The 25,098-nt window shown below is 36.0% G+C and overlaps 5 protein-coding genes and 1 pseudogene across 6 annotated transcripts; 2 read left to right on the plus strand and 4 right to left on the minus strand.

The window, feature by feature from the left end:
- The first annotated feature begins 466 nt into the window (after positions 1 to 466).
- On the plus strand, positions 467 to 1,644 carry BNAC09G02470D. The gene is made up of 4 exons (XM_013868883.3): positions 467 to 706; positions 776 to 1,015; positions 1,101 to 1,274; positions 1,374 to 1,644. The coding sequence occupies exons 1-4, from the start codon at positions 698 to 700 to the stop codon at positions 1,434 to 1,436; spliced, it is 486 nt and encodes a 161-aa protein (XP_013724337.2). The 5' UTR covers positions 467 to 697; the 3' UTR covers positions 1,437 to 1,644.
- Positions 1,645 to 3,244: 1,600 nt separating this feature from the next.
- Positions 3,245 to 3,831, minus strand: LOC106428120 (annotated as a pseudogene).
- A 2,630-nt stretch (positions 3,832 to 6,461) lies between these two features.
- LOC106428088 (retrovirus-related Pol polyprotein from transposon RE1) lies at positions 6,462 to 12,164 on the plus strand. Its single transcript, XM_048767077.1, has 10 exons — positions 6,462 to 7,235; positions 7,297 to 7,971; positions 8,221 to 10,329; positions 10,661 to 10,813; positions 10,890 to 10,945; positions 11,205 to 11,295; positions 11,438 to 11,504; positions 11,588 to 11,643; positions 11,738 to 11,791; positions 11,879 to 12,164. The coding sequence occupies exons 1-10, from the start codon at positions 6,462 to 6,464 to the stop codon at positions 11,990 to 11,992; spliced, it is 4,149 nt and encodes a 1,382-aa protein (XP_048623034.1). The 3' UTR covers positions 11,993 to 12,164.
- Positions 12,081 to 14,580, minus strand: LOC106428087 (FHA domain-containing protein FHA2). The gene is made up of 3 exons (XM_013868833.3): positions 13,587 to 14,580; positions 12,655 to 12,812; positions 12,081 to 12,461 (listed from the first exon to the last, which is right to left on the minus strand). Exons 1-3 carry the CDS (start codon positions 14,131 to 14,133, stop codon positions 12,252 to 12,254), a joined length of 915 nt encoding a protein of 304 aa, XP_013724287.2. The 5' UTR covers positions 14,134 to 14,580; the 3' UTR covers positions 12,081 to 12,251.
- A 3,604-nt stretch (positions 14,581 to 18,184) lies between these two features.
- Positions 18,185 to 20,764, minus strand: LOC106428104 (E3 ubiquitin-protein ligase COP1). 2 transcript variants are annotated; one of them, XR_007329203.1, is made up of 5 exons: positions 20,528 to 20,764; positions 20,031 to 20,429; positions 19,797 to 19,937; positions 18,872 to 19,650; positions 18,185 to 18,766 (listed from the first exon to the last, which is right to left on the minus strand). XR_007329203.1 is itself a non-coding variant. In XM_013868850.3 (3 exons), the coding sequence occupies exons 1-2, from the start codon at positions 20,762 to 20,764 to the stop codon at positions 20,049 to 20,051; spliced, it is 618 nt and encodes a 205-aa protein (XP_013724304.2). In that variant the 3' UTR covers positions 19,666 to 19,937; positions 20,031 to 20,048. The 2 variants fall into 2 exon arrangements, 1 of the variants encoding a protein (XP_013724304.2); XM_013868850.3 differs by lacking the exons at positions 18,185 to 18,766; positions 18,872 to 19,650 and having other exon boundaries at positions 19,666 to 19,937.
- Positions 20,765 to 22,845: 2,081 nt separating this feature from the next.
- On the minus strand, positions 22,846 to 25,098 carry LOC106428144 (RPM1-interacting protein 4-like). The gene is made up of 4 exons (XM_013868890.3): positions 24,836 to 25,098; positions 24,040 to 24,459; positions 23,488 to 23,670; positions 22,846 to 23,111 (listed from the first exon to the last, which is right to left on the minus strand). The coding sequence occupies exons 1-4, from the start codon at positions 25,043 to 25,045 to the stop codon at positions 23,079 to 23,081; spliced, it is 846 nt and encodes a 281-aa protein (XP_013724344.2). The 5' UTR covers positions 25,046 to 25,098; the 3' UTR covers positions 22,846 to 23,078.

Genomic DNA, 25,098 nt, shown 5'->3' on the forward strand with positions numbered 1-25,098 from the left:
ATAAAATGTTTTCTGCACCACTAAATGAAAATTTTGGAGTATATGTTTTTTTCCAACACAAAACGGTAAATATTATAGAATCAATAAAATTGAGTGTAAAAGTCAGCTTTAGAGGCCATAATACTTGTTAATTTAATAACTCTTTTTTTTTTTGTAAATGAAAGTAACGGTCATTCCTTTTTTCTGGTTTGTCAACCATGAACATAAAAATGTTTTTAACCCCATATAAAAACAAAGTCTAAAGCTAACAAAGCTAAAAAGGGATAAAACATTTGAAAGATAAAAAAGTAAAAACAGAGTACAGAACACACTGCATAAAAGGAAATAAGAAAAGAAAAACAGTTTTTCAAAAAAAAAAAAGAGCACTTCTTAAAAAAAAAAACAGTATAGTTTTTTTTTTTTTTTTGGGCAAACAGTATAGTTTTGTTTAAAATGTAAAAGAAAAGAAGAAGAAGAGTAGCTAGCTAATTTTTTCACTGACCCTAGAGAATTTAAAAATCTACTCTCTTTTCTTCTCTTTCTCCCTGTGCTTATTAGACACACGCAGTCCCTCTACTCTACCTCCTACAAGTATAGACTTTAAGCGTCGAGACAAGTAAGAAACCCATCTGGCCATTTAATAGACCCAATCTCTCTCTTGCTCGACATTACTTAAAGCAAACATCTAACATCATCAAACTTATTAGCCACAACAGACATGGACTACGTAAGTTCCTTTCCCTTTCTTATTCTTCTTCTTTTATGTACAAAGGTTAACCGTTTTTTCTTCCACCAGGAATACTGTGGAGGAGAGTACTGCAGGAGGGGAGACGCGCCTGCGTTTGGAAGCGGGAACTGGAACGACGCCGTTCCATTCACTCAGTGCTTCGAGACAGCAACCACTCAGCAACCTGCTATTCTCCACTACGCTCCTTACACTCAAGATCGCGATCTTTACCTGGAAGATGATCTCTACGACAACCACCACCACCACCACCTTGTCTCTCCCGCCGTGATCGTCCTACCTCGACGCAGGGTACTTCTTTCATTACTTCCCACATATAATTAACAACGCCGCGAACTAATATGTTCCCGTGAAATGTGTTTTTTTTTTGTTTCAGTCTAGGGTGGGCCAGGAGCCAAAGAGAGATACCTCCAAGGAGGAACACAACTTCAAGAACGAGGCGACGAGGTGTCCAACACCGGTGGAGAAGCGGAGGATGGCGGCACCGAAGCCAGTTGACGAAGACTTGTACAAGGTGTCCCCTCAACTCCTCTCCGCCAAATCAACAAAGGTGTTTTTCTCAGTTCATTACTTGTTTCATCTTAAATCCTCTTTAATTAATATAGGTTTTAAAGATTGATTTTGAAAATGTTATAACTCGAAAATGCAGAAGAGAGGAGGTGGGCTTGGGTGCATTTCAAGGTGTTTTTTGCCAACAAGCGTGAGAGATTGAGTCAGACAACACTTTATTTTCCTTTTTTTTTTGTTGGTTATAATAGTATTAGAAAACGTTTGCTCGTGCAATTATGTATGTATTTTTAAATCATGCGTGGTTTAAGCTAATGTGGTTAGCCGTATTGTATTATGTATATTAGTTAATTAAGACTTATTTTGCAACTTCTTTATGTTTTTGAAAGTAGTGTCTAAATTTGTAAGAGCCTCGTTAATGGGAGTTCTTGTGATGAGATTCTTAGTGGAATATAAAAACCTGTTTCTTAACTTTTAATTTAAAAGCAAAAAACTCCGTTAATCATGCTCTAATGTGTTAAAGGATTTGGTGAGATTAATTTACGGATGGGAAAGCAAAGGAGTTAAAGGCTAAGGAGGGAGGGGAATGTTGAATAGTAGCTTAGCTTCGCTCGGATAGTTTTGACTTATGGCAGAGCCGCAGAGCTACTACCTTTTTCCTATATGTGATTTGAAAAAGAGTGGATTAATTAGTAGTTACTGAAAACCAGATAGTGGATCTAAATGATCGGCAGGACAATGATAGTTATGGAATTTAGTAGTATATTTATGATAGATTCTTAGTAATATTTATGGAATTCAGGCAGATAATTTTCAGTAAATCCACTTAATCATATTTGGAGACATTTAATTTTAAATTTGAAGTGATAATTAAAACTTCTCCTACATATTAATTAACTAGCGGCTACTTAAAAAGAATATAAAACTATTTTTTTGACACTTATGTTTTCTATCAAACCCATATACTATGAATTGCTTGAAAATAAACTTGGTATCTACCCTAAGCTAATATGGTATCCTTTCGTTCTTTTTGTTTTTCCACTGGACACTTTTAGTACCAACGTTGTCTAAACCTCCTCGATTTCTTTTTCACTTTCACTGTGGTATACTGAATTTCTGATGGTACATATTTTGGATATCTATTGATAGACGACCTTGTAGAGATATGCTAACAATACCAAATTTTCATTCCTTTTCCTTGTAGCGAAACCCTTTTTCTATCTAAAAATCATTCCTTTTCCTTAGCATTTTTTTTTCAAACTTTTTCCTTTGCATTTTTCTCCTGATTTCTCAATAACTTATATATACACTGTACTATGCCTTTCATAAAAGCAGCCCCGTTATGATTAGGTAACCAAATGTTTTTGGTTTTGTTTTGGACAGAATAATTAACCAGTAAACCAGATGTCATACAACGTTTAAGTCTCACATAGATGTTAGGCTTCACTCTAAAGGAACTACGACAGCCGTCTCTTTCTTCTTACGTTACAAATATAAAAATCCAGGTTTCAAAAAAATAAAACTTTGAAATTCCTTGTGAAATTTTCTCATCTTTTTACTATCTTTCAGAAAACAAAAGAAAATTACGCGTTCAAATAAGAGAAAAGTAGTTGAATTATGATTATCAGATGTTGTTTAAAGCTTTAGAAATAGACCCACACTAGGGAAAAAGAAGGCGTTAAAATGTTGCACTCTAAAACTAAAAGTCTAAAGCACGTTTAAAGACATCATGCCACTAGCTTTTGATTAAATTAGCTTATACTTTTCTACTTCGGGGATAGGATAGGACATCATGCCACTGTTAAAATTTTTATATGCCTATCAATGCTTTGTACGCATGATAGGAATGTAACACCTATAACTTTGTAAGTTTGTAACTTAATTGTTTACATGCGAAAGAAGAAACAAAAGGAAAAAAACCCTAATTTTATTGTGGAAAGTACATAGCTCACATATGTGTTCATTGAAATCAAACTTTTTCTTGTGTTGGCCATATACTTATGGCCCTAACCCTTAAGGAGATAGCCTAATGGAGGAAACAGTGCCAACACTTGTATTGGGTTTAACCAAACCATCAAGACGGAAATAAAACGGATAAAACTCGTACCGGACATAGCAACTATTATACAAAACACGACATCCCTTCTTGTTATGGCAAGCCGTCATGAAACTCCCGACCGCAGCTGCAAAGCACTGATCGCAATCTAATGGGCTCAAGTCCCTAGTGCAATGAACCAAACTGTTAAGTGTCACAACCGGTGTTAGCTTTGTCTTACCTTTACCTAAACCTCGACTCTCACGCAACGCTGCCTCTGACCTAATTCTATCAAAGAGTTCCCCAATTTTCATCATCAAACGTTTTGGGGTCAGTTTCAGTTACGTTAGGTACGTTGTAGTGTATAAGACCAGCACCAGTGTCGAGCTTCCCTATGAAGTTCTTTTGGCTGTAACGTAAAAAGCAGAAGTCGTATAAGATTCTCGAGTTAGATTGGTTTGGACATACTTCATGGATAAGCCTATTATATAGTAGCCAAGTACTTGTGATCAATCAAAGTAGTATACATATACGGACTTGGCCAACTTGTGAGCTCACTAGACATTGTTATATTATTACTTTTTAGTGACAAAATCTTAATAGCTGGAAGATTCCAAGATGGCATCACCATCACGTGTGTGGCTCAATATGAATGGAGCATAAAATGTTGAGTATCTTCTATATATTATTTGAGAAACACTACAACTTCTTTTGTATCCACATGTCATCGTTATAATGATTCTTAGAATCATTAGAGAAATATGTTGGTCCATCTAATTATATAATAAGCTTTTTATTAAACTAACAATAAATTCATCATTAATGTACTTTATTATTTCCTTAAATAAAATTTACGGAATTGCCTAATGTGACTAAAGTATATACGGCAATTAATGATTTTGAATAATAAAGATTTGATAAAAAATAGTGTATCTTCTATCATATTTTTTTAATTTTAAACTATTAAATAAATTAAACAACCACAATAACCATATAATAAAAATTAGATTTTTATGTATATGTTATATTTTAAATTTTTACAAACGGCTATAAATTACTAAAACTGTTAAAAGTCTCACATTCAAATTTTATGATCAATATATATATATATATATATATATATATCATTTTAAATTAAACTATAAACCATATAAAATACAATATTTTAGTTTCTAAATTTACTTTGAATAATTTTTTTGATAAAAGTTTTGAACGATCATTGACAACTTATTTTTTAAAAAAATTATAAATTAGTAAAACTATTAATCCCACAATGAAAATTTTGTTATCAGTAATTTAAATTTTTTTCTATAAAAGATACAAATGATCAAAAAAACTATATGAGTATAAATCATCATTTAATAGACATTAATATTAAAAATATACTAATATATATTATCTATGTTAGTATCATTTAAATTTAATAACATATCCTATCAAATATAAAAAAAAAAATATTTTTTGGATTAATAAAATTGATTTATATGTTCGCACCAATTTAATTATATATTTAATAGTTACTGACTTTTAATTACTTAATATATATATATATGTAAAAGTATTTAATACATAAACTAATTTATATATATAATGTTGATCCCGCGCAAGGCGCGGGTCTTAACCTAGTGGATATTAATCTGATTGCTTCTTGTGTCAGTCAAACGTCAATGTTAAAGCAATATCGACTACTTCTCTCTTTATTTCATTTTACATTTATAAAGAACTCTTTAGAGTATGATTATTAGGGGTTTTTAACGGAATATAAGAACCCGTCTCTTAAATTTTAACTAAAAAAGTTAAGAACCGTCTCTTAAACTCTTATTTAAAAGCCGATTCTTAATTTTTTTAGTTAAAAGTTAAGAGTCAGCTTATTATATTCTGCTAAAAACTCTACTTTAAGAACCTTCCAATAATCATGATGTTACATCCTCCGGTGAAAAGCTTCTAATTTGGTCCATAAGCACCCAAATAAAGCAAAGAAACACCCAATTTTATCCATCGATCTACTGAAAACTTCATATAATATATAGATATTAGAAGTTGGGTATTAATAAACCAAACAGTTGCATCTATACATAAGACATCTCATGTCAAAGACTCACACATTCATGCATATATTAAAAAACAACAATACTAAGGCTTAATTTTCATATAACAGGCTTATAGGAGGCCGAGGAGTATGGAATTATTGGCCTCAAGAGGGTTCAGAGGAATCACATTGATACCCAACATCATCATGGGTTGTATACTTTTATTAGATACATTCATAAATCACTATCATAATATATGTTTACAACATTCAAATGTATTCCCTAGGTTTTAAAAAAATTATTCTGAAAAAGTAGTTTCAAAAAGATTTACTTTAAAAAACTTTAATGTACTATTATTAGTTAATAATAATAAATTGTAAGCAATGAAAAATTAATTCTAATTATTAAAAATTTTATTGTTCTAAATTTTGAAAAAATAAAATCATATATGAAAAAATAAAAATAAAATTTTATATTGTATAATATAATAAAATACTTTTCGAAAATCTAAAATTGAAAATATCATAAACAACAATAATAGAGATTTCAAAGTTTTTAGAAACATGAAAAAGTGATATTATTTCTACAAACACGCAGAAATTATAATCTATGCTTAAATGAAAATATGAATTGTTAATGTAAAAGCCATATTATGGGATTATATTTATATCTGAGTTGCCTAATGTAAAAGCCATATTATGGGATTATATTTATATCCGAGTTGCCTAATGAACAACACGAGAAGACAGAGAGTCATCACATCACATGGATGGTTGTGGATAAAACAAAAACACCACCATCCTCTCAATCTTCATCCTCGCTGTTTGCTATCAGAGAATCGTTTTGTTCAGTTCAATGGAAGCTAGAAGGCTCGCGATCCTCTGTTCCCATCTCAACCCATCTTCTCCGTACCCGACACTGAAAGAATATGCTCAACGATATGTTCCTATATTCTAGGATCTCGTTACTTGACCATATCCCTTGTATAGTGGAACCGTAGAACAACCTTGTGTATATATTGATTGTATCGTGTTTATGTTTGACAGAGGAAATACATACAATTTCATGGTATCAGAGCTAAAGCTCTTGAGACCCTAATCTTCTTCCTCTTCCCTTTCTTTCTAAATTTCTTTCTACCATCCCTCTCTTCTAAAGTTCTCTGTCAATGGCCGCACCAAATCCCGTTGATTTCGACCGTGCCTTTGGCGTAACGAACATTAAAACCCATATCCCTATCACCCTCGACTTTGAAGATCACAACTATGACGCCTGGCGTGAGTTGTTTCTCACTCACTGTCTCGCATTTGACGTGATCGGTCACATCGAAGGCACCTCTCTCCCTGCAAACGATGATGACATGCCGTGGAAGAAGAAGGATGGCTTGGTCAAGCTATGGTTATACGGAACCTTGACTCAACCATTGTTCCGCAGCACGTTTCAAACTGGTGGCTCCGCTCGCGACATCTGGCTCCGAGTTGAGAACCAATTCAGGAACAATAAGGAAGCTCGAGCAATCCAACTCGACCATGACTTGCGCACCACGGATATTGGAGACCGTACGGTGCAAGAGTATTGTCAAACCCTGAAATCCATATCAGATCTCTTGGCCAATCTCGACGCCCCAGTACCTGACAGAACACTCGTGATGTATCTTCTGAATGGCTTGAACGAGAAATTTGATAACATCCTCAATGTCATCAAACACAAGGAGCCCTTTCCTACGTTTGACTCAGCGAAACATATGCTTCTCAACGAGGAAACACGACTCAAGAAAGCTACTAAGGCCCCAGCGACTGCAGACAGCGCTTCCTCATCGACAGTTCTCACAGTCTCAACAGAAAAAACAACCTCAACGCTTCAACAATGGGAACAGGAAGCAAAACAATCGAGGCCGTGGTCGTGGACGCAACAACCAGCAACGCTCTTGGAACAACAACTGGCAAAACAACAATTGGAATCCGCATTACTCGGTACCGTTCTATCAACCGCCAATGATGCAGTGGCCTGGATTCCCTACTCCATGGATTCAGCAAGCAAACAGAGGCATTCTCGGCCCTGCTCCTCAACGTCAACAACAGCAACAACAAGCTCTAGTTGCTGACCCACAATACCAACCAACAACCGATTTTGCTCAAGCTTTCAACACCTTGACTATTGCTGATCCAGGCGCTGCAGACTGGTATATGGACTCTGGTGCTACAGCTCACTTAGCATCGTCTTCAGGTACACTAAATTCTGTTCTTAAAAATAGCACCGGAATGTCAGTCAAAGTCGGAAACGGTTCTCAAATTCCCATTACTTCATCCGGCTCAACTTCTTTAGCTTCATATTCTCGTCCTCTTTCATTGAAAAATGTTCTTGTTGCTCCTCATATCATCAAGAATCTTATCTCTGTTCGTCGGTTTACTAATGATAATTGGTGCTCGGTTGAATTTGACCCGTTTGGTTTTTCTGTAAAGGATCTGAGCACCAAGCGGATACTGCTCCGCAGTGACAGTTCAGGGGATCTTTACTCTGTTCCGCAACAACTCAATAAACTGGCAAACACTCCGCACGCTTACCTTGCTGCTGCTCCTTCTCTCTGGCATAAACGCCTTGGCCATGTCAACAATGGCTCATTGCGTTCTTTAATTTCTTCTAATTCCATCTCTTGTAATAAAGGACAACTTCCACTTGTTTGTGAAGCATGTCAATTGGGTAAACACTTAAAACAACCTTTCTTTGATTCAAATAAAATTGTCTCTGCTCCTTTTGAGCTGGTGCATTCCGACATTTGGACTTCGCCAATCACAAGTAACAGTGGCATTCGATATTATGTCCTCTTTCTCGATCATTTCTCTCATTTTCTATGGGTTTATCCCCTAAGAAAGAAATCTGAAGTTTTTTCAAAGTTCACTGACTTCTGTGCTTTTGTGAAAACGCAGTTCAAATCCTCTATCCAATCGTTTCAATGCGATAATGGTGGCGAGTATAACAATACCAACTTCCTAAACTTCTTTTCATCAAACGGTATTGTTGTTCGGTTCTCGTGTCCTCATACTTCTCAACAGAACGGACGTTCCGAGAGAATGATACGAACCATAAATAACACTCTCCGAACACTTCTTTTCCAAGCTCGCCTACCACCTTCTTACTGGGTGGAAGCACTACACACTGCTGTTCACTTACTCAATATACTACCCTCAGCTTCCATTAAAAACCGTGTTCCATACACAACCCTTTACCAGAGAGAACCCTCTTATCATCACCTAAAAACCTTTGGCTGCTTATGCTTCCCCAACCTGAATCATTCATTTCTCCATAAACTAGCCCCTCGATCCACACCCTGCGTGTTTCTTGGCTATCCATCAAGCCACAAGGGCTACAGATGCTTAGACCTACAGACCAGAAAAATCATTATTTCTCGTCATGTGGTCTTTGATGAATCAATATTTCCTTTATCTCAAACTCATTCCATCTCACTTCCAAAGTCTTATGATTTCTTGGGCGACACGTCTGAGGTATCCTCAACATTCAAAAATATCCTAATTCAGCCATCTCCTCCTCCATTACAGTCTGTTGCACCACCCCTTCACACGACTGTTCAACCTATTTCAGCTCCTATTACACGTCATCCAATGACTACTAGGAGCAGAGATGGAACTCGAAAACAGCGAACTATCATCAACCTCCACACTTCAACCATTTCTCCTCTCCCAAAAAGCCACCTAACAGCTTTAAAAGATCCAAACTGGAATCCCTCAATGACTGATGAGTACGGTGCTCTGGTTAAGAATAAGACATTTAGTCTAGTTACACGTCCACCTAATGCTAACATTGTGCGCTCTATGTGGTTATATAAGCATAAGCTTGGTGCAGATGGAACGGTTACACGCCACAAATCGCGCTTAGTGGCGAACGGTAAGTCACAAGAGCAGGGCCTGGATTACGATGAGACGTTCAGCCCCGTTGTGAAGCCAGTAACCATCCGTTCTGTACTCCACCTAGCTCTGCAACGCGACTGGGAGGTCCATCACCTTGACGTCAAAAATGCTTTCTTGCATGGGACGTTAGATGAGACCGTTTATATGCATCAACCGCCAGGTATGGCCGACAAGTCGAAGCCAAATCATGTATGGAAGTTGGAGAAAGCCCTTTACGGTCTCAAGCAGGCTCCAAGGGCCTGGAATGGTCGTTTCTCTTCGTATGTAGAACAGCTGGGTTTTACAAAAAGCTCCAGCGATAATTCTCTTTTCATCTACAGCAAAGGGAAAAACATTGCCTATCTCCTCCTTTATGTCGATGACATACTGTTAACGGCATCGTCTCCGGCTCTGCGTCAACATATAACAACCTTACTGAAGAAAGAATTTGAGATGTCCGACGACGGGAAACTCAAATACTTTCTTGGCATAAAGGTTGACTACAATGGCGATGGCATGCTCCTATCACAGACAGCTTACGCAAAAGACATTCTAATTCGTGCCTCAATGCAAGAATGCAACCCTGTAAGTACTCCAGTCGATCTCAAATCAAAGCTATCTCAAGACAGTGGCGACAAAGTTGATGATCCAACACTCTATCGGAGTCTCGCCGGCGCGCTCCAATACCTCACTCTAACACGTCCAGACATCCAGTACGCGGTGCAACAACTCTGTCTCTTCATGCATGACCCACGGGCCTCTCACCTCAATGCCTTGAAAAGGGTATTACGCTACCTAAAAGGCACCATTACAGACGGCTTACAGCTCTACAAATCCAGCACAACCACCCTCACTGCCTACACAGATGCAGATTGGGCTGGGTGTCCCGACACTCGACGTTCCACCTCCGGTTACTGCGTTTTCTTGGGCAGCAACCTAGTATCTTGGTCATCAAAACGACAAGACACAGTTTCACGATCTAGTGCCGAAGCTGAATACAAAGGAGTTGCAAATGTCGTAGCTGAAACCTGCTGGATAAGGAACCTTCTTCTCGAACTCAAATGTCCTATTTCCACAGCCACATTGGTGTATTGCGACAACATAAGCGCAGTTTATCTCTCCACCAACCCGGTAAAGCACCAACGAACAAAACATGTAGAAATAGATATACATTTTGTTCGTGAGAAGGTCGCAATGGGTCAGGTCCGAGTTCTACATGTTCCATCCTCTTCTCAGTTCGCGGATATCTTCACTAAAGGTCTTCCAACGTCTCTCTTCAACGAATTCAAAACCAGTCTTTCCGTTAGAAGGCCCAACGATAAGACTGAGGGAGGGTGAAAGAATATGCTCAACGATATGTTCCTATATTCTAGGATCTCGTTACTTGACCATATCCCTTGTATAGTGGAACCGTAGAACAACCTTGTGTATATATTGATTGTATCGTGTTTATGTTTGACAGAGGAAATACATACAATTTCAGACACGTGGCTCCATTCTCGGGGCTTCCGATTGTACCTCAGGTTCATCAGAAGACGAGAAGGTTGAATCATCCAATCTCCAAAACGACTGCGTTTTCTGCAAGATTGTCCGTGGCGAGTCTCCATGTATAAAGGTCTAAACTTTATCTTCCTGTTTCTTAAAACATAACAGAACATAAACTAACTAATCTTTTTTTTTTTTTGAAGCAGTTGTACGAGGATGACACGTGCTTGTGCATTTTGGATACGAGCCCACTTATTCATGGGTAATCAAAATCTCATTCTCTCTTAATGTGCTGTCATTCTATGTAGTAAGACCAGTGTTCAAAAAATTGGGTTAGGCAGCCTATAAATAAAATAATAATTTCGTATAAAGCATTTAGTTACCGCCTAGCAATTTTTTTGAATTTCGATTAAGACTATGCTTAAACCCTCCAATACTTAGTGCGGTTTGGTTTTTGAATCTTTGGTTAGTGGATTGGATTGTGAACATGGTTTGCCTTTGTTGTTGTTCTTGAATTCTAGAAGCTATCAACTTTTTAATCTGGGCATTCTCAGGCACTCTCTTATCATTCCAAAGTTACATTATCCAACCTTAGAGCAAACTCCTCCCTCAGTAAGTTCCTCGTCCTACCTTTGAGTAGTTGCTAGTTTCATTTGTTTGTCCTTCCTGTGTGAAAGTTTTTTTTATTGTATTGAGAAGTATGTATTACGCGCATAAGATTTTGATTAATAGGTCTCCTCGAAGGAGTATGCAGGTAGTTGCTGCCATGTGTTCCAAAGTGCCTCTCATCAGTAATGCCATTGTTAAAGCTACAGATAGTGGTATGTTTCTGTATATTCTCAAAAAACATCAGCATTACTGCTGGTAGATTCATCACTGAACCAAGATTTCTAATTCTCATCAGATTCATTTAACTTGCTGGTTAACAACGGAGCAGCAGCTGGGCAAGTGATATTTCACGTATGCACATATTGATTTTTTTTATGTTTCTCTTAATCCCCCTGAGGAGGGATAGTTTCTGTTAACAGTTCTCTTTCTTTATGCATTTTCTCAGACGCACATTCACATAATCCCACGTAAGAAACGCGACTGTTTATGGGCTTCTGAGGTACGAAACAAGATCACAACATTACATTTTGAAAGGTTTATGAAAGTTGTATGTTGTATGATTTGGTGGTTATTCTTTTTATAACAGAGCTTGCGGAGACAGGCGCTGAAACTGGACAAGGAAGCATCTCAACTGGCGTTGCGTGTTCGAGAACAGTTGTGCAGAGTTCCTGAAGAACAGTTGGTTCAGCCCTCATCATAAGTCCCTTTTCAAGAGACCCATTGTTGTAAACACTGTGCTAATCCAGGACTATATTCTGTATAGTTCATATTCAGAGTTAAAGCCCATCTAAACATAAGAGAAGAACCATCCAAAAGTAACCTCTGACACTATCTTATTTACAGAAAAAAAAGTAGGAAACTTCCTGCACTAACCAAAGCACATGATTTTTAATCATGATGGGATGTGGTATCATTTGATGTTCGAGGAAAAAAAAATAAAATAAAAGGATGTGGTGGTTTCAGGAGAGAAGGGAGACAAGGGAAACAAACTCATGAGTGACCCTGCCCTTTGACCTAGTGTTGATAACGAAATGCTCTGGGTATTTCCTCAGCAGCATCAGCAGTCCGTACCATGCTTTACCCTTTGCTTCTGGAACTGCCCAGTTCTCAGGTGTTAGGTATCTCCTCACACGACTGTGGTGCCATATGTTCCCGTAATTCTCCAGTATCTGTCATAGATATATAGACACAGTTATGATGCCTCATCACCACAATGGGAGATTCTAAACTTTATGACCACAAGAAAGGTTCAGTTATATAGCAAAATGTAGGAACAGAGTATATGTTTGCCAAGTTTATTAAATGTATAGAAACATTCGTCCGAACATAAAAATCCAAAAGAAGAGATGGTATTGAACTAACCACGGAATGAAGCTTCTCCATAGCCATATACTCTCCTGGACCGCACGAGTCAGAAAGCACATTGGCAACAGATGACACAACATCTTTTTCCTCAAGCTGCAAAACTTGCTGATCATCAGCTTCCCTATCCGCCCTTGTTCTTCCCTCTCCCTTCCTCTCTGCAAACATTAAGTTGATACAGTCTCCCAAATAAATAAAAAATAATGATCTTAACTCAGGTCGGAATCAATGGCCCCACTACTAATCCAAATATAAAGAGAAAAGCCACAAATTAAGTAAAATTCAAACGCCTGGAACTATATATCATGGTTCAAAGTAAGTTTGTATCAAAAGATGAAACTTTTCTTAGAGTAAGCGATGTAACCCAACAATAAACCAAAACAAGAACCATACACCCATTCTTAAGTCGTGACTGATCATACTCAAACAACAATCTAATCAAAATAAGCCATGTTGGGTTCAAATGATCCACACCAAGGTTCTAAAAACCAGGGCTTGAATACGGTGAAGCTACCATGGTTCGAATCCCGGCCACTTGGGAATTAACATTCCGGCTTATCCCTGATCGCCAGGGATAAGGGGGGACCGACACGTGGACATAGTCTAGACCACTTATGTGAGCCATTAATACCTCTGTATAATTCAAAAAAAACAAAAATCGGCATAGCCGCCTATGAAACTTAAACAAAACGATTTTTCTAGACTAATTTCTTTTTAAATTGTTTTAGACGTTAAGAAAATCGGTCCAGACGCTCCGCCTAATCAATAATCCCATATAGAACGATCTAAAGCTTAGCAGTGTTTCGAACATTGATCCACACTAATGACCAACTCAATAGCTCCAAAACTCTTTCAAGTATAGAACTACAGAGCAATGCTCAAAACCTATTAATCATTACAAGCAAGTGATCAAGCTAAAAGATTAGTTATACCAACTGAAGCAGGTGCAGACCCTCCATACCCCTCTCTCCTTGAGTTCTTCCCACTCCTCCTCACATTATCATCATCATCATCCTCTTCAAAGTAGTCTCTTCCCCTCCCGCCTCTCTTTCCTGAACCAGAACCAGGATACTGATTATAAGGCCCAACAGGCCCGGAAACAACGTGCCTAGGCCCACCTAGGATACTCCTCACAGGAAGCAGAAAGTAAAACTCCTTATCTCCGATCTGAAGCAAGTCCTGCGAGTCCAGCTTAACGGCCGGGTTCCCCGGGAGGTGGAGAACGCCTTCGACGAGGCACCCGTTCTTCCCCAGCACCTCGAGCGCGAACCTGCGGCGCGTGAAGTCGTAGAAGATCCGCGCGTGGTTTCGGGAGATGTTCATCCCGCCGCCGAGGGAAGAGAGGTCGACGTCGACGGTGGATTTCTTGGAGTTGCGGCCGAGGACGATTGAGTACGTCTGCATGTAGTACTCGAAGTCTTCGCCCTGGAGCTTCGCGAATCCAACCTCCACGTCGCTGCTCTCGATGGATGTCGCCATGAGGAGGAAGTTTCGTTTTCGAATTGGCTTTGAAATTGAATTGAATTGAATTGATCGTGGTTTCGGGAGAGGGAGGAGGTGTGTGTGTTTGGGTGAGAGGATTAGCTTATCCCAGGTTTGGATAGAAAGGACCGGGTTTGATTTTCCCAATCCGGTTCGGTTCACGGATCAAAGTTGCGAGATGGGCGGATTATAGGATAACCAAAAATTGATTTATCAGTGGCAATTTCAGTGTGAGATAAAATAAGTCAATATTAAGAATCTACCACTTTCTCTCTAGAACGGTTGAAGACTGTAACAAATAGGTAATGGTATTTCAATACTACCCCTATGTATAAGCCACATTTCTAGTAAAATAGCAATATGTGATATGATTTTTAAAGTGGTAGCCACATGTTCATTTTTAAATTTGTGACTACGTAGAATTTAAACCACGCGATTGTGGTTGGTGTTTGCGCTTTTCACTAGACAAAATCTAGAAGATTTGTTGAAAAATAACAAAATTATACACTCTGTTAGTAATATCAATCTTAGTTGTTAACTAATATTGTAATATGTTTATATTATACAATTAATAGAGTTACTGATCTACCGAAAGGAATGGTAAAGGCATTAGTTATAGCTTTGGGCTACAAAAAAAGTATTACATATTGATCTTGTAGCTATAATAGCTAAAATCATTAGTATATATGATGGGAAAGTAATGGTGGACAAGAGTAGGTACTAAACTATATTATCGGATAATTCAAATATTAGAGGCTACCATCGGTAGGAAGGATATCACATTTCTTAGTTGTTAATTAAGTAACATATATCAATGTTAGCGTTTAACTAATAGTGTATATGGTAATTTGAATCATTAGTAGTTATTCTTAGTTGTTAACCAATATTGTGATATGTTTATATTGATAGACATCATATATGGCTTTAGGCTACGGAGAATATTACATATTAATTGTAGAATTATAGGCTAAAATCAGTAGTATTTATGATGGGAAAATGTATAGATGTTTTGAGTAATGGTAAACAATAGTAGGTAGTAAACTATGTTTACGATAATTCAAAAATTAGAGGTTACTGATGGTATGTATATCCTGTTCTTAATTGTTAGTTAGGAATTTTGTATGTTAATTTAGCAACATCCGTAGCAACATTACTAGCCAATTTGCTATTACCATTTGAAACAATATCCTCATTAGGGGATGAAAAAATATTTCTAATTTATATTTATATATATATATATATATATATATGTTTATGTTTTTTTTTCTTTTATATATGCTTATGTTGTTATTGGCAATGATTATCCTTACTTGATGAATGGAAAAATGAATACTTATTTGAGATGAACCATCAGTAAGACAAATACATTCCTTAATATCATTTGTAGTAATCAGTAGGGCAGTATATCATTTACAGTAAAGGTTACAAAACACAGATAACGGCAATATTGGGTAATAAAATAGAAAAATGATAATCAGAAAAGTAGTGGCTAAGAACACCAATATGTATGCTTGAAATCATTAAAATCATTTGGAGTACATATCATTCTTAGTTGTTAAATAATATTTTACTAGATTCTGATCCGCCATTTGAAATACATTTTAATCTTTTTTCTAATAAAAACATCTCACATTTTTTGCATTTTTAATTTTTACCACTATTTGAACGTAGAGGTGTCAAATGGGCGGGCCATCCAATGGTTGTCCATGTCTATATACAAACATGCTTAATATGGACAAACCCATTTTTCCCATTGGTTTTTATTGGACAAAATGTGGAAGACCATTAAGAAAATGGTCTTTGTTGGTTTTGGGCTTTAAGGACGTGGACTGTCCAATGGTCACAAAACCTAGGGTTTCTAAAATTTAAGTTTTTCCGCTAAAATCGTAAAATCGATTTTTTCGCTTAAATTTTGATATCAAATTTTCCCGCTAGAACCAGAAAATCGAGTTTTTCCGCCAGAACCGCAAAATTGAGTTTTTCTTCAAAACGCAAAATCGAATTTTTCCGCCAAAACCGGAAAATCGAGTTTTCCTACCAAAACCGCAAAATCGATTTTTCTCGCCAAAACTGAAATTGTTGTACTTATGAACTTATGTATTATTGTACTTATGAACTTATGGATGAATTTTAATTTTATGAACTTGTATATGTAATTGTAGGCTTATAAATTAAAATTTTCTTATATGGTCATTATGGACCCCATGGCAAAACCGAAAAATCGAGTTTCTCTGTCAAAATCAGAAAAATCTAGTTTTCCGCCAAAACCGCAAAAAATGAGTTTTTCCGTCAAAACTGCAAAATCGAGTTTTCCCATCAAAACTGCAAAATTAAGTTTTTCCGCCAAAACCGCAAAATTAAGTTTTTCCGCCAAAACCGCAAAATCGATTTTTCCCGCCAAAACCGGAATTGTTGTACTTATGAACTTATGTATTGTTGTACTTTTGAATTTATGGATGAATTTTAATTTTATGAACTCGTATATATAATTGTAGGCTTATAAATTAAATTTAAATTTTTTTATATGGTCATTATGGACCGCATGGCAGCCCATGAAAATATGGGTGTTAGTGGGTATGGTACTTAATGGACATGATTCTTAATGGACATGGTCACTCTCTGTCCGCAAACAATAAATAGACAAATGGATATGGACTAATGGACATGGGCTCGCCCAGTTTACGGCTCTATTTGAACGTAGTTAAAGATTTGTTTTGTTGCTGTAATTTTGATCTATTATACCGTGTCATGTACATACCAATATAGGATGTATATGGGGGATAACTAATAACATAATCATCTTTAGATTCTGACCAGCTCTTTTGTATATTTGTTGTTTTACATTTTTTTTTAGAAATTTAATTTTCATTTTTTTTCTTTGTAACCATATTTGTGTATTTTATTGTAATTATATTTATGTAAAATATTTTTTTTTTAAATGATTAGTAAGAGGTTATGATAATTGTATTGAATTTATGATGTTGCATAACTATACACTTGTGCCATAACCATTTCGTACATTAATTTTTTACTTTGTTCTTAAATAGTTATTTTTTAAAAAGAAATAAAGTATAGTTACAATTTTGTTTAGTAATCAAATAGCAATTAAATAGATAAAATTATATGTTTTTCATCAAATTTTCATGATTTGATTTCATATATAATGATAATAATATTTACACATAATATTACACATAGTAATTTTTCATGCAATTAAAAATGAGTTTTGTAAATTTTGACTCAATGTAAATAAAAACCATGTTACCTATGTAACCATGAAACAAAAGAAACCACTTATGTAAGTTATCAAAGCGGTGGTTACAAAATAATCTAGTGGATTCCAATCATTATGAAATGAAAATGGTGGTTACAAATTTGTTGGACTAAACATATATCAATATGTCATAATCATGATTTAATAGAATACATGATATATTTGGATTTTAATATTTTACATAATTTAAATGAGTACATGTATTCGAACTGAACCCGCAATGATCAAAACCGAATCCGAACTAAAATTTATAAATATTCAAATAGAGTTTTAATCTCTCATCAAAAAAACAATATCTGAATAGTCGGAATCAAACCCGAACTCTTACCCTTAGAGTGTTAATTCTTTTAAACATATACCATACACTTAACATCAAACAAAGATATAAAAAATAACGACTTACAGAATCTTGTCATAAATAGAAATGTATTTTTTATTGTATGTCGTAACTCTAACTTGTCATAAAATTGTTTAAATTATGTTTTCATGTGAAATGAGAAATTAATAATTTAAATTTTAAAAGTTTACTATAAGTTTAAACATGGTTTTTTCTTTTATTTTTAATATTGATATAATTATAGTCAATATTATTAAAACAAAATCATCATTATTTTTTGCCCTTACAAACCCTTGGCATATTACCTTTTTTGCCAATGAACTTACTTTTAAATATATTTATCTAATTATATAATTGTAACTACTTTTGTAAGCTAAATACATATCGAATAACCTCCACTTTAACTCCACAATAATCGGGACCACTTCTTTTTCACAATAATTAAAAACTGTCAAGAACATTATTCTATAGCGGACATTTGCGTACTCAACTAACACCAATTACATCATAATTATAAGGTTCAGTTTCATTTATCCACTGGACCAAACTATTATCAAATTGGACATGTTCCTAATTTAATGGTATTGATACGAAATTGAAATCATTATTGGTGATTTTTCCGAATGATATAAAAGCTAAAACCTATGAATATGTTTGGTGTACTGGTTACGAAAAGTTAAACAATGGCTATGTATGCGTTATAAAAATGGTGAAATGCAATCACCAAAATAGGTTGTGGTAAGGCCGTAAGGGTTACGAAAACGTTTAACTGCAATTTATATATTTAGTTAGTAATACAGCAGTATTTATGCTGAAAACAATGTACAGTAAGTATATGTAGTTGGGAATACAGTAGTAAAATAAAGGCAAAAAACGAAGAGAACAAAATTAACAAGATCAGTTAGCATCTTAAGAAAACAGATATCCAATAAAACATTGTGATGACTGTGTAAGAGAAGGTGCTCCAGAATTGCAGGTAATGGCCGTTGTGGAGGAGGACGAACACCAACCAGTAAGCTCTGTATTTTTCCAAGAAGCTTTTAAATTTCTAGAAGATTTAGGATATATGGGAGAAAGATCCACATCATGTAAGAAAATGGAGAGGGATAGGAAAGGGTGTTTACCTTTGAAGAAGAATTCATCTTGCAGAGATGTAGTGGGTTTATCAAAAGCTACGGCGGTTTTGCAGTGTACTCAAACTCTCAGCTTTGCGGTGGAGAGAAGGTGTCGGTGATGATGATGAAACCCAAAGATGGAGAAGAAAAAGAGAATAGATTGATCTCTATGTATAAGCGGACGCAAGACAACAGCTACGGGGGCACATGCCCCCAACTGTTTAAAAAACTTCTTCCATAAATACTATAAAGTTTATCAAATGTTTCCACTCTAAAATTAATCATAATGGAAAAAATCACTGTGCCCCCAACTAATTAGTTTCCTACATCCGCCAATACAACCATCGTCATATATTTATGTTTTTGATGCAAATCTGGATTTGTCTCATCACAGCGTTTAGGGATTTCAATTTAATTTGTAAAAGTGATTTTTAGTTTTCTCTTTTTCCAACAAATACGAAGGAAGATACAGGGGTATTATTGGATTACGAAGAGTTGAATAATGTAGAGGGCATTTGCCTAATTTTGACTAAAACAATGTATATAGAACCTAATTTCTCTAAAAAAAATCATAAGTTTAGTTATAAAATATATCTTTTTTTTCAAAAATTAATTTACAAATAGTTTAGATCTAGCCGTAAAGATACATGGATCAAAAACCTCTAAACATTAAAAATGGTTTAAGAATGGAACTTTTCTACTCTATATCTTCTGCTACCATTACACTCTAGTTCCAGATCACGATATTCTAATAAACTCCATGTCTAGCTCCCACTATTTGCCTCATACTGACACCACACAGATAACGCATATATCAGCATGCAGATGAGAATTAGCATACACATAGTAAGATCAGTAACAGAGAGAGAGGCATCAACTGAGGTTTGCAAAGATCTAAATTACATAAGACAACAACTAGTAATTTGACAATTACCAATGATATGGCCTTCTTGACCAATGAAGTTTTTTTTTTCTTCCAACAAAGTGAAACATTCAAACTAAAACGTCAATTCCTCGAAGTCCATCCAATGTTCCAACGCGAATTTGAGGATAGAGTCAAGACAAACCATTAGACCTGTGACACACAACCATTATCCTGTTTACTAAACCAAATCTAGTTATTCACATAATCGTTAGATGAAAGAAACTATCGTTAGTAAAGCCTTACAAAGGTGGGTGTTAATGTTCATCTAGTAGTTGGAAGGAAGACTCGAATCAGCTCTTTGGCAGTCACCTTTTTCCTACAAGTAGGGCACTTGTTTTGGCGAGATATTGCCATCTTTATACATCCCTTGCAGAAGATGTGACCGCATTTCGTTGACATCTCCTCCGTGAACGGGCACATACAAATTGGACAAGAGAATTTCGGCTCTTCTGGTGGAGGAGGTGGAGCCTTTGAGCTACACACACTCTGCACATGCTCACAGTCGATGACAGGTTGATTAGGAGGAACCCTTCTCCGTTTGTTGGGAGTCAATCTAGTCGTACCACCTGCACTCACCCGTTCACCTGACTCTACATCAACCAGTAACCGTCTCCGACGTGCACCTGTTGATTTACTTCTAGCCTGGAATAAAAAACAACAAAACAAAACGTGTGAGCATTTTACAAAAAACACAGCCTATCCATCACTGCAACAAGGAGCAAACATACATACAGACATACCTCAGCGAAAGCACTTGCGGATGATTCAACGACATCATCTTCAATAGCATCTACATCAATCATGGCCGGAGCAGGGTGAGAAGGCACAGACTCTCTTTGAAGATCACAGCTAGGCACAATGGGAGCTGCTCTTACGGAGGCTGAGGTCCCTTCAAGATCAGTGGGTGCCACATTAAGATCAAACACAGCTTTCCTCCGTCTGATCCCTCGAGTTGATCTCCACTCATTTGTATTCATCTTTGTACCTGTAAGTAAGTGTTCGCCACACACACACACAATCTCTGATTAAACTCCTCGAACGTTATGTGACTGAAACTTATACAAAACTTTGACAGATATTCAGCGGTTTCAAATTCAAAAGAAATGAACTTTATCGATAATTCGAAAATCGAGAGTCATCATCATCCGTAATCAATAACAAACGATTAGTAGAGAGATAGGTACCTGAAGGAACTCTTCGATTGATTCGATTTCGAGGTTCGAGGTGCTCACAGTGAGGCGAATTTTGGCTCGGAGAAGATGGCCGGAGAGGGATTAGAGGAAAGCAAATCTCTTTAGTGTAATTAGGGTTTTTGAAGGATTGAGGAAACACCCAAAGGAAGGTGAAGAAACGGAAACGAAGAAGGCACGCGGTCTTTGTACCAATGCGGTGGTGACACGTGTTGAAGAAGAGATTGTGGTCTTGTGGGGGCCCACAAGTTCGAAACGGCATGGTTTTTTTCTCCCTATTCCGCTTTTTTTTTTTTTCTTTTTCAATAGGAACGGAGTACGGAAAAAATCGTAGGGGAAAAAAGATTCATCACCTACACGTGGACGAACACCCTGCGTTCAAAAGACACGCGTCAAGGTAAGAGACCATTATCTTCCTCCGGTGTCAAAGACGAACCGCGACGACGGAGCTCCACCGAAAAGGAGAAGCAAGCCGAATAAGAAGTTGCTCAAACCGAACAACTCTCACCGGAAATCACTATCGATAAGAGGCTAATCTGAAAAATCGAACGCTTCGTGAAGGAAAGCATCTAAGTTCAATCGATCTAAAAAAACATCGATTTTTCTCCATGATTGATCGGACATCTTTAATGATACTGATAAGCTTGAAGATGAAACGGCCTCCTGAGGGGATAGGAAAGAGCAATCGATGGAGTAGATCAAGAATCAGTTGAGACAAAGCAAAACCGAAGCAGCGATCGAACAGAATCCTGGAGACAAAACTCCAGAGGGTAGCCGGCGAAGAAGATGCTATTGGAACCATCACTTCCCGGAATCTAAGCCGGCGATGAGATGCTATAAAAGCCATCTCAACCCAGAGTCAAGAGCCCGATAGATGGGAATCGTGGCCAGAAAGGACACGCAAACAAACTAAAACGAAAGCTTTATCTCTTCTTTGTGAAAGGTTTTAGAGAGAGAACAGAAATGAGAGAGAAAGCTCGCCGAATGGAACGAGTATCCAACCTTTGTACTCCGCTTCAAATTTGCGTTTTACATTTAAAATATATAAAAACTAAAAATAATTAATATAATTAATTTATTGTATTTATAATACTTAATTTATGTTTATATTCAAAATTTAATTTTGAAAATTATATTTGAAATTTATTTTTGAAAACGTTTTTCTTAAAAAAAAATATTTCAATTAAATGTATAATTTAATATAATACATTATTTCAATAGTAACAATAAAAATAAAATCTATAAATATTATAAATATCATATATCTATATTATTTTAAAATAAATAAATTATATATCATACACTAATTTTATATGATAATTATATATAAAATAATTTACTGCTTTATCAATCATTTTAATAAATACATTAACAAAAAACATATAAATTTTGTAACATAATACTGCATTTTTGTTAGCTTTACCAATCAGGTCTTATTCTCGACCAATTCCTGAGTTAGTTTTATTACTAAACCAGCTTAACTTATTGTTCCGGGTTAACACTCTTCTTGATATATATCTTCCAGCTGGAGAGTTGCTTTAGTTTCAAATGAGGAACTAAGTTTGTCCCACAACATGTATAATACCAAAAAAAAAAAAAAAAAAAAACATGTATAATACATGCACTTACAAAAATAAAAGGGAAAATATATATTTTGTAAAAATAAAGTATAGTAGCTAACTTATTATTGAATATTGAAAGTCGGACGCAACATTTCATGTACATTTTTGTCATTCACTCACTCATGTACCTTTGAACCTCAATTGTAAATTGTATTAGCACGACAAACAAGGCTATATATATATAAACCCAGCTATATTACAAGTTTCATAAGTCTAATATAGATATTATATGAAGACAAATCATACGTACTGTTTGTTATATATGCATGTACTTGTGTCCCGGTTTGCAATGTACTTAGCCTAAAGCATTACCATGCAACTCATATAACAATAATAGAGACGAAATTGTGGTGTTATCAATCGAAATAAAAAAAATAAACACAAAAGAGAGTACGTAACAGCAAATAAAAAATTATGCAGAAGCAAACAACAAACAAGGAATTTGATGAAAAAGAAGAAACGAATTATCTTCAGTTGCTTCACTTTCGGCCCCATGGAGGGAAGCAGCAACTCTGCACATCACATTTTACCATGAGCGTCATGTTAGATTGCCAAATATTTTACGTATGATGATATACATGTGAGGGTTTTTTTTGCTGAAAAGTATATGAAAATGTTTCAATGTCTCGTACTCGGATCAACCAAATATCATTTAATGATATAGGGCAGGTAGGTGATTAAGGAGTACAGCCAAGGAATAGTAAGCTAGCTTGTCGCTGAATGTCAAGACTAATTGTGTATCATGTAAAAATATAATAATTATAAATGAAAAGTAGGTTATGATATATACTTTTGATGCATCAAGCATGGCTGTACTCTTTAATCAGAGCTTGCATAGTTACTCAAATAATTGTATGAAAATATAACAATAAAAACGAATATAAATACCTTGGGACTAGAAGGTAGCGGTTGGTGGTGTTGGTCGTTGAGTGGTCGACTCGGGGTGGTATGAGCAGATCCATTGTAAGACTTCACATTCCCACTTTGTCTCCTGTCTTCCTTCACTTTGTCAAAGATGAGTGTGTAACTCTGATTCTCCGAACCCGATCCTGGAAACGGCGGAATTGCGACCTTGGGGAAGATAAATTTATTTAGCGATATATTGATGAATTGTGACAAATTATTTTACCAAAAATGGTAAAAATGATATCATGTTGGAAGTGTTTGACACACTGCCGTCTCAAATTATTTATATGCCATATTCAAAAAAAATATTATCATCATATTAAACGAATAATGATATAGTTTTAAAAACTAATAGTTGGATTTTCTTTTGAAATAAAATGACCTAAATTCAGTACTATAATAAAAATTTAAAGTTGTATAGATTCCAATTTATATGTTTTTTTAATATTTTTTTAGAGTGAGAGCCGTGTTCGACCGGCTAAAAGTTCTTGTTCGAGAGAAATATTCTCGGTTAATTAATAAAAGTGTACGTACCCTTTCACTGTTCCGACCTCTAAGATTGGGTATCGGTTGCACCCTTGGAGGTTCATGTGGTTGACGTCTATTTGGTTCCGATGGATTTCCATGTGACCTACCTCCACCACATGCTTGATGGTTGTACGTTTCTGCTGGAGGAGGAGCTCTGACTCTGTTGTATCTTTCATTGTGTGCAGGAGACGATCTGAACTCGGTTTCTTCTCTGCTACTGAATCTTTCATGTCTTGGTCGTACATTGTGGTTTGGTGGTTGGTCATATCTATGATTCGGAGTTTGCGCAGGACTTAGATTCATATTTGGATACTCGTTGGGGTTAGACTTGTTTGCATTTTGCTTCGTCCTACTCGCTTTATCAAACACTACCGTGAATGGAACATCTTCCTTCCAGTCTCCGAACTTGGGCACGTGTGGACGATTCTGTAACCACAAGGAACCAAAAGAAATGTCTTAGAAGACTAGCATTAAATTGCAAGCAAGAGACATAAATCTAAGGCGCAAGAACCATAAATCTCTATGGATGCTAATCATAATCCCATTAAACATATTGAGACTGAGAAAACAAAATAAGAATCGTGAAGTTCGTATACACATACAAAATGTTATAAGAGTCCATCAGAAAATTCTCGTAGTCATGCATGCACATTCTAAAAAACTTCCGATCTTTAACATGTTAAGTTTGCAGATTTAGGGATAGAAAGGAATCTAGTAACATAGATTAAAAGGCATATTTGATATTAACTATCTATCCACACAAAGGAAAACACATAGAAAGATATTAGACCCGTTGACTTACTGCTGCCATGTTGTTAATCTCCAGCAGCCAAAAAAAGACGAACTGCTTCAATGGCTCTGAAACAAAGATTATTTTGAGAAAGAGAGAGATGCATAAATATAAAGAGACGTGTCTACACGAAGGCGTTGACGATACATAAAAGTTGACTTGTATTTCTTGTGATTGGGTAAAACAACGACTGTTTCTACGTTGACTTAACCTGCTTTGCATTTTGACGAATGATTGATGAATATGTCTAACAAAACGACGTGCTTCACGCGTGT

This window comes from Brassica napus, chromosome C9, assembly GCF_020379485.1.
Source record: "Brassica napus cultivar Da-Ae chromosome C9, Da-Ae, whole genome shotgun sequence".
In the NCBI taxonomy this organism is placed as follows: domain Eukaryota; kingdom Viridiplantae; phylum Streptophyta; class Magnoliopsida; order Brassicales; family Brassicaceae; genus Brassica; species Brassica napus.

What these genes read in the sequence shown, in the direction of transcription:
- LOC106428087 (XM_013868833.3), bottom strand. Translation starts at nt 14,133, where the DNA reads ATGGCGACATCCATCGAGAGCAGCGACGTGGAGGTTGGATTCGCGAAG. An exon ending in GTCTGCACCTGCTTCAGTTG is followed by an intron (nt 12,813 to 13,586) that starts GTATAACTAATC and finishes TAATGTTTGCAG; the next exon opens with AGAGGAAGGGAGAGGGAAGA. An exon ending in TGGAGAAGCTTCATTCCGTG is followed by an intron (nt 12,462 to 12,654) that starts GTTAGTTCAATA and finishes TATCTATGACAG; the next exon opens with ATACTGGAGAATTACGGGAA.
- BNAC09G02470D (XM_013868883.3), top strand. An exon ending in TCGTCCTACCTCGACGCAGG is followed by an intron (nt 1,016 to 1,100) that starts GTACTTCTTTCA and finishes TTTTTGTTTCAG; the next exon opens with TCTAGGGTGGGCCAGGAGCC. An exon ending in TCTCCGCCAAATCAACAAAG is followed by an intron (nt 1,275 to 1,373) that starts GTGTTTTTCTCA and finishes TCGAAAATGCAG; the next exon opens with AAGAGAGGAGGTGGGCTTGG.
- LOC106428104 (XM_013868850.3), bottom strand. Translation starts at nt 20,764, where the DNA reads ATGAATACAAATGAGTGGAGATCAACTCGAGGGATCAGACGGAGGAAA. An exon ending in CCGCAAGTGCTTTCGCTGAG is followed by an intron (nt 20,430 to 20,527) that starts GTATGTCTGTAT and finishes TTTTTATTCCAG; the next exon opens with GCTAGAAGTAAATCAACAGG.
- LOC106428088 (XM_048767077.1), top strand. Translation starts at nt 6,462, where the DNA reads ATGGCCGCACCAAATCCCGTTGATTTCGACCGTGCCTTTGGCGTAACG. An exon ending in CGCTCTTGGAACAACAACTG is followed by an intron (nt 7,236 to 7,296) that starts GCAAAACAACAA and finishes CCAATGATGCAG; the next exon opens with TGGCCTGGATTCCCTACTCC. An exon ending in ACTGTTTATGGGCTTCTGAG is followed by an intron (nt 11,792 to 11,878) that starts GTACGAAACAAG and finishes TTTTTATAACAG; the next exon opens with AGCTTGCGGAGACAGGCGCT.
- LOC106428144 (XM_013868890.3), bottom strand. Translation starts at nt 25,045, where the DNA reads ATGCAAAGCAGGTTAAGTCAACGTAGAAACAGTCGTTGTTTTACCCAA. An exon ending in AGATTAACAACATGGCAGCA is followed by an intron (nt 24,460 to 24,835) that starts GTAAGTCAACGG and finishes TTGTGGTTACAG; the next exon opens with AATCGTCCACACGTGCCCAA. An exon ending in GAGGTCGGAACAGTGAAAGG is followed by an intron (nt 23,671 to 24,039) that starts GTACGTACACTT and finishes ATCTTCCCCAAG; the next exon opens with GTCGCAATTCCGCCGTTTCC.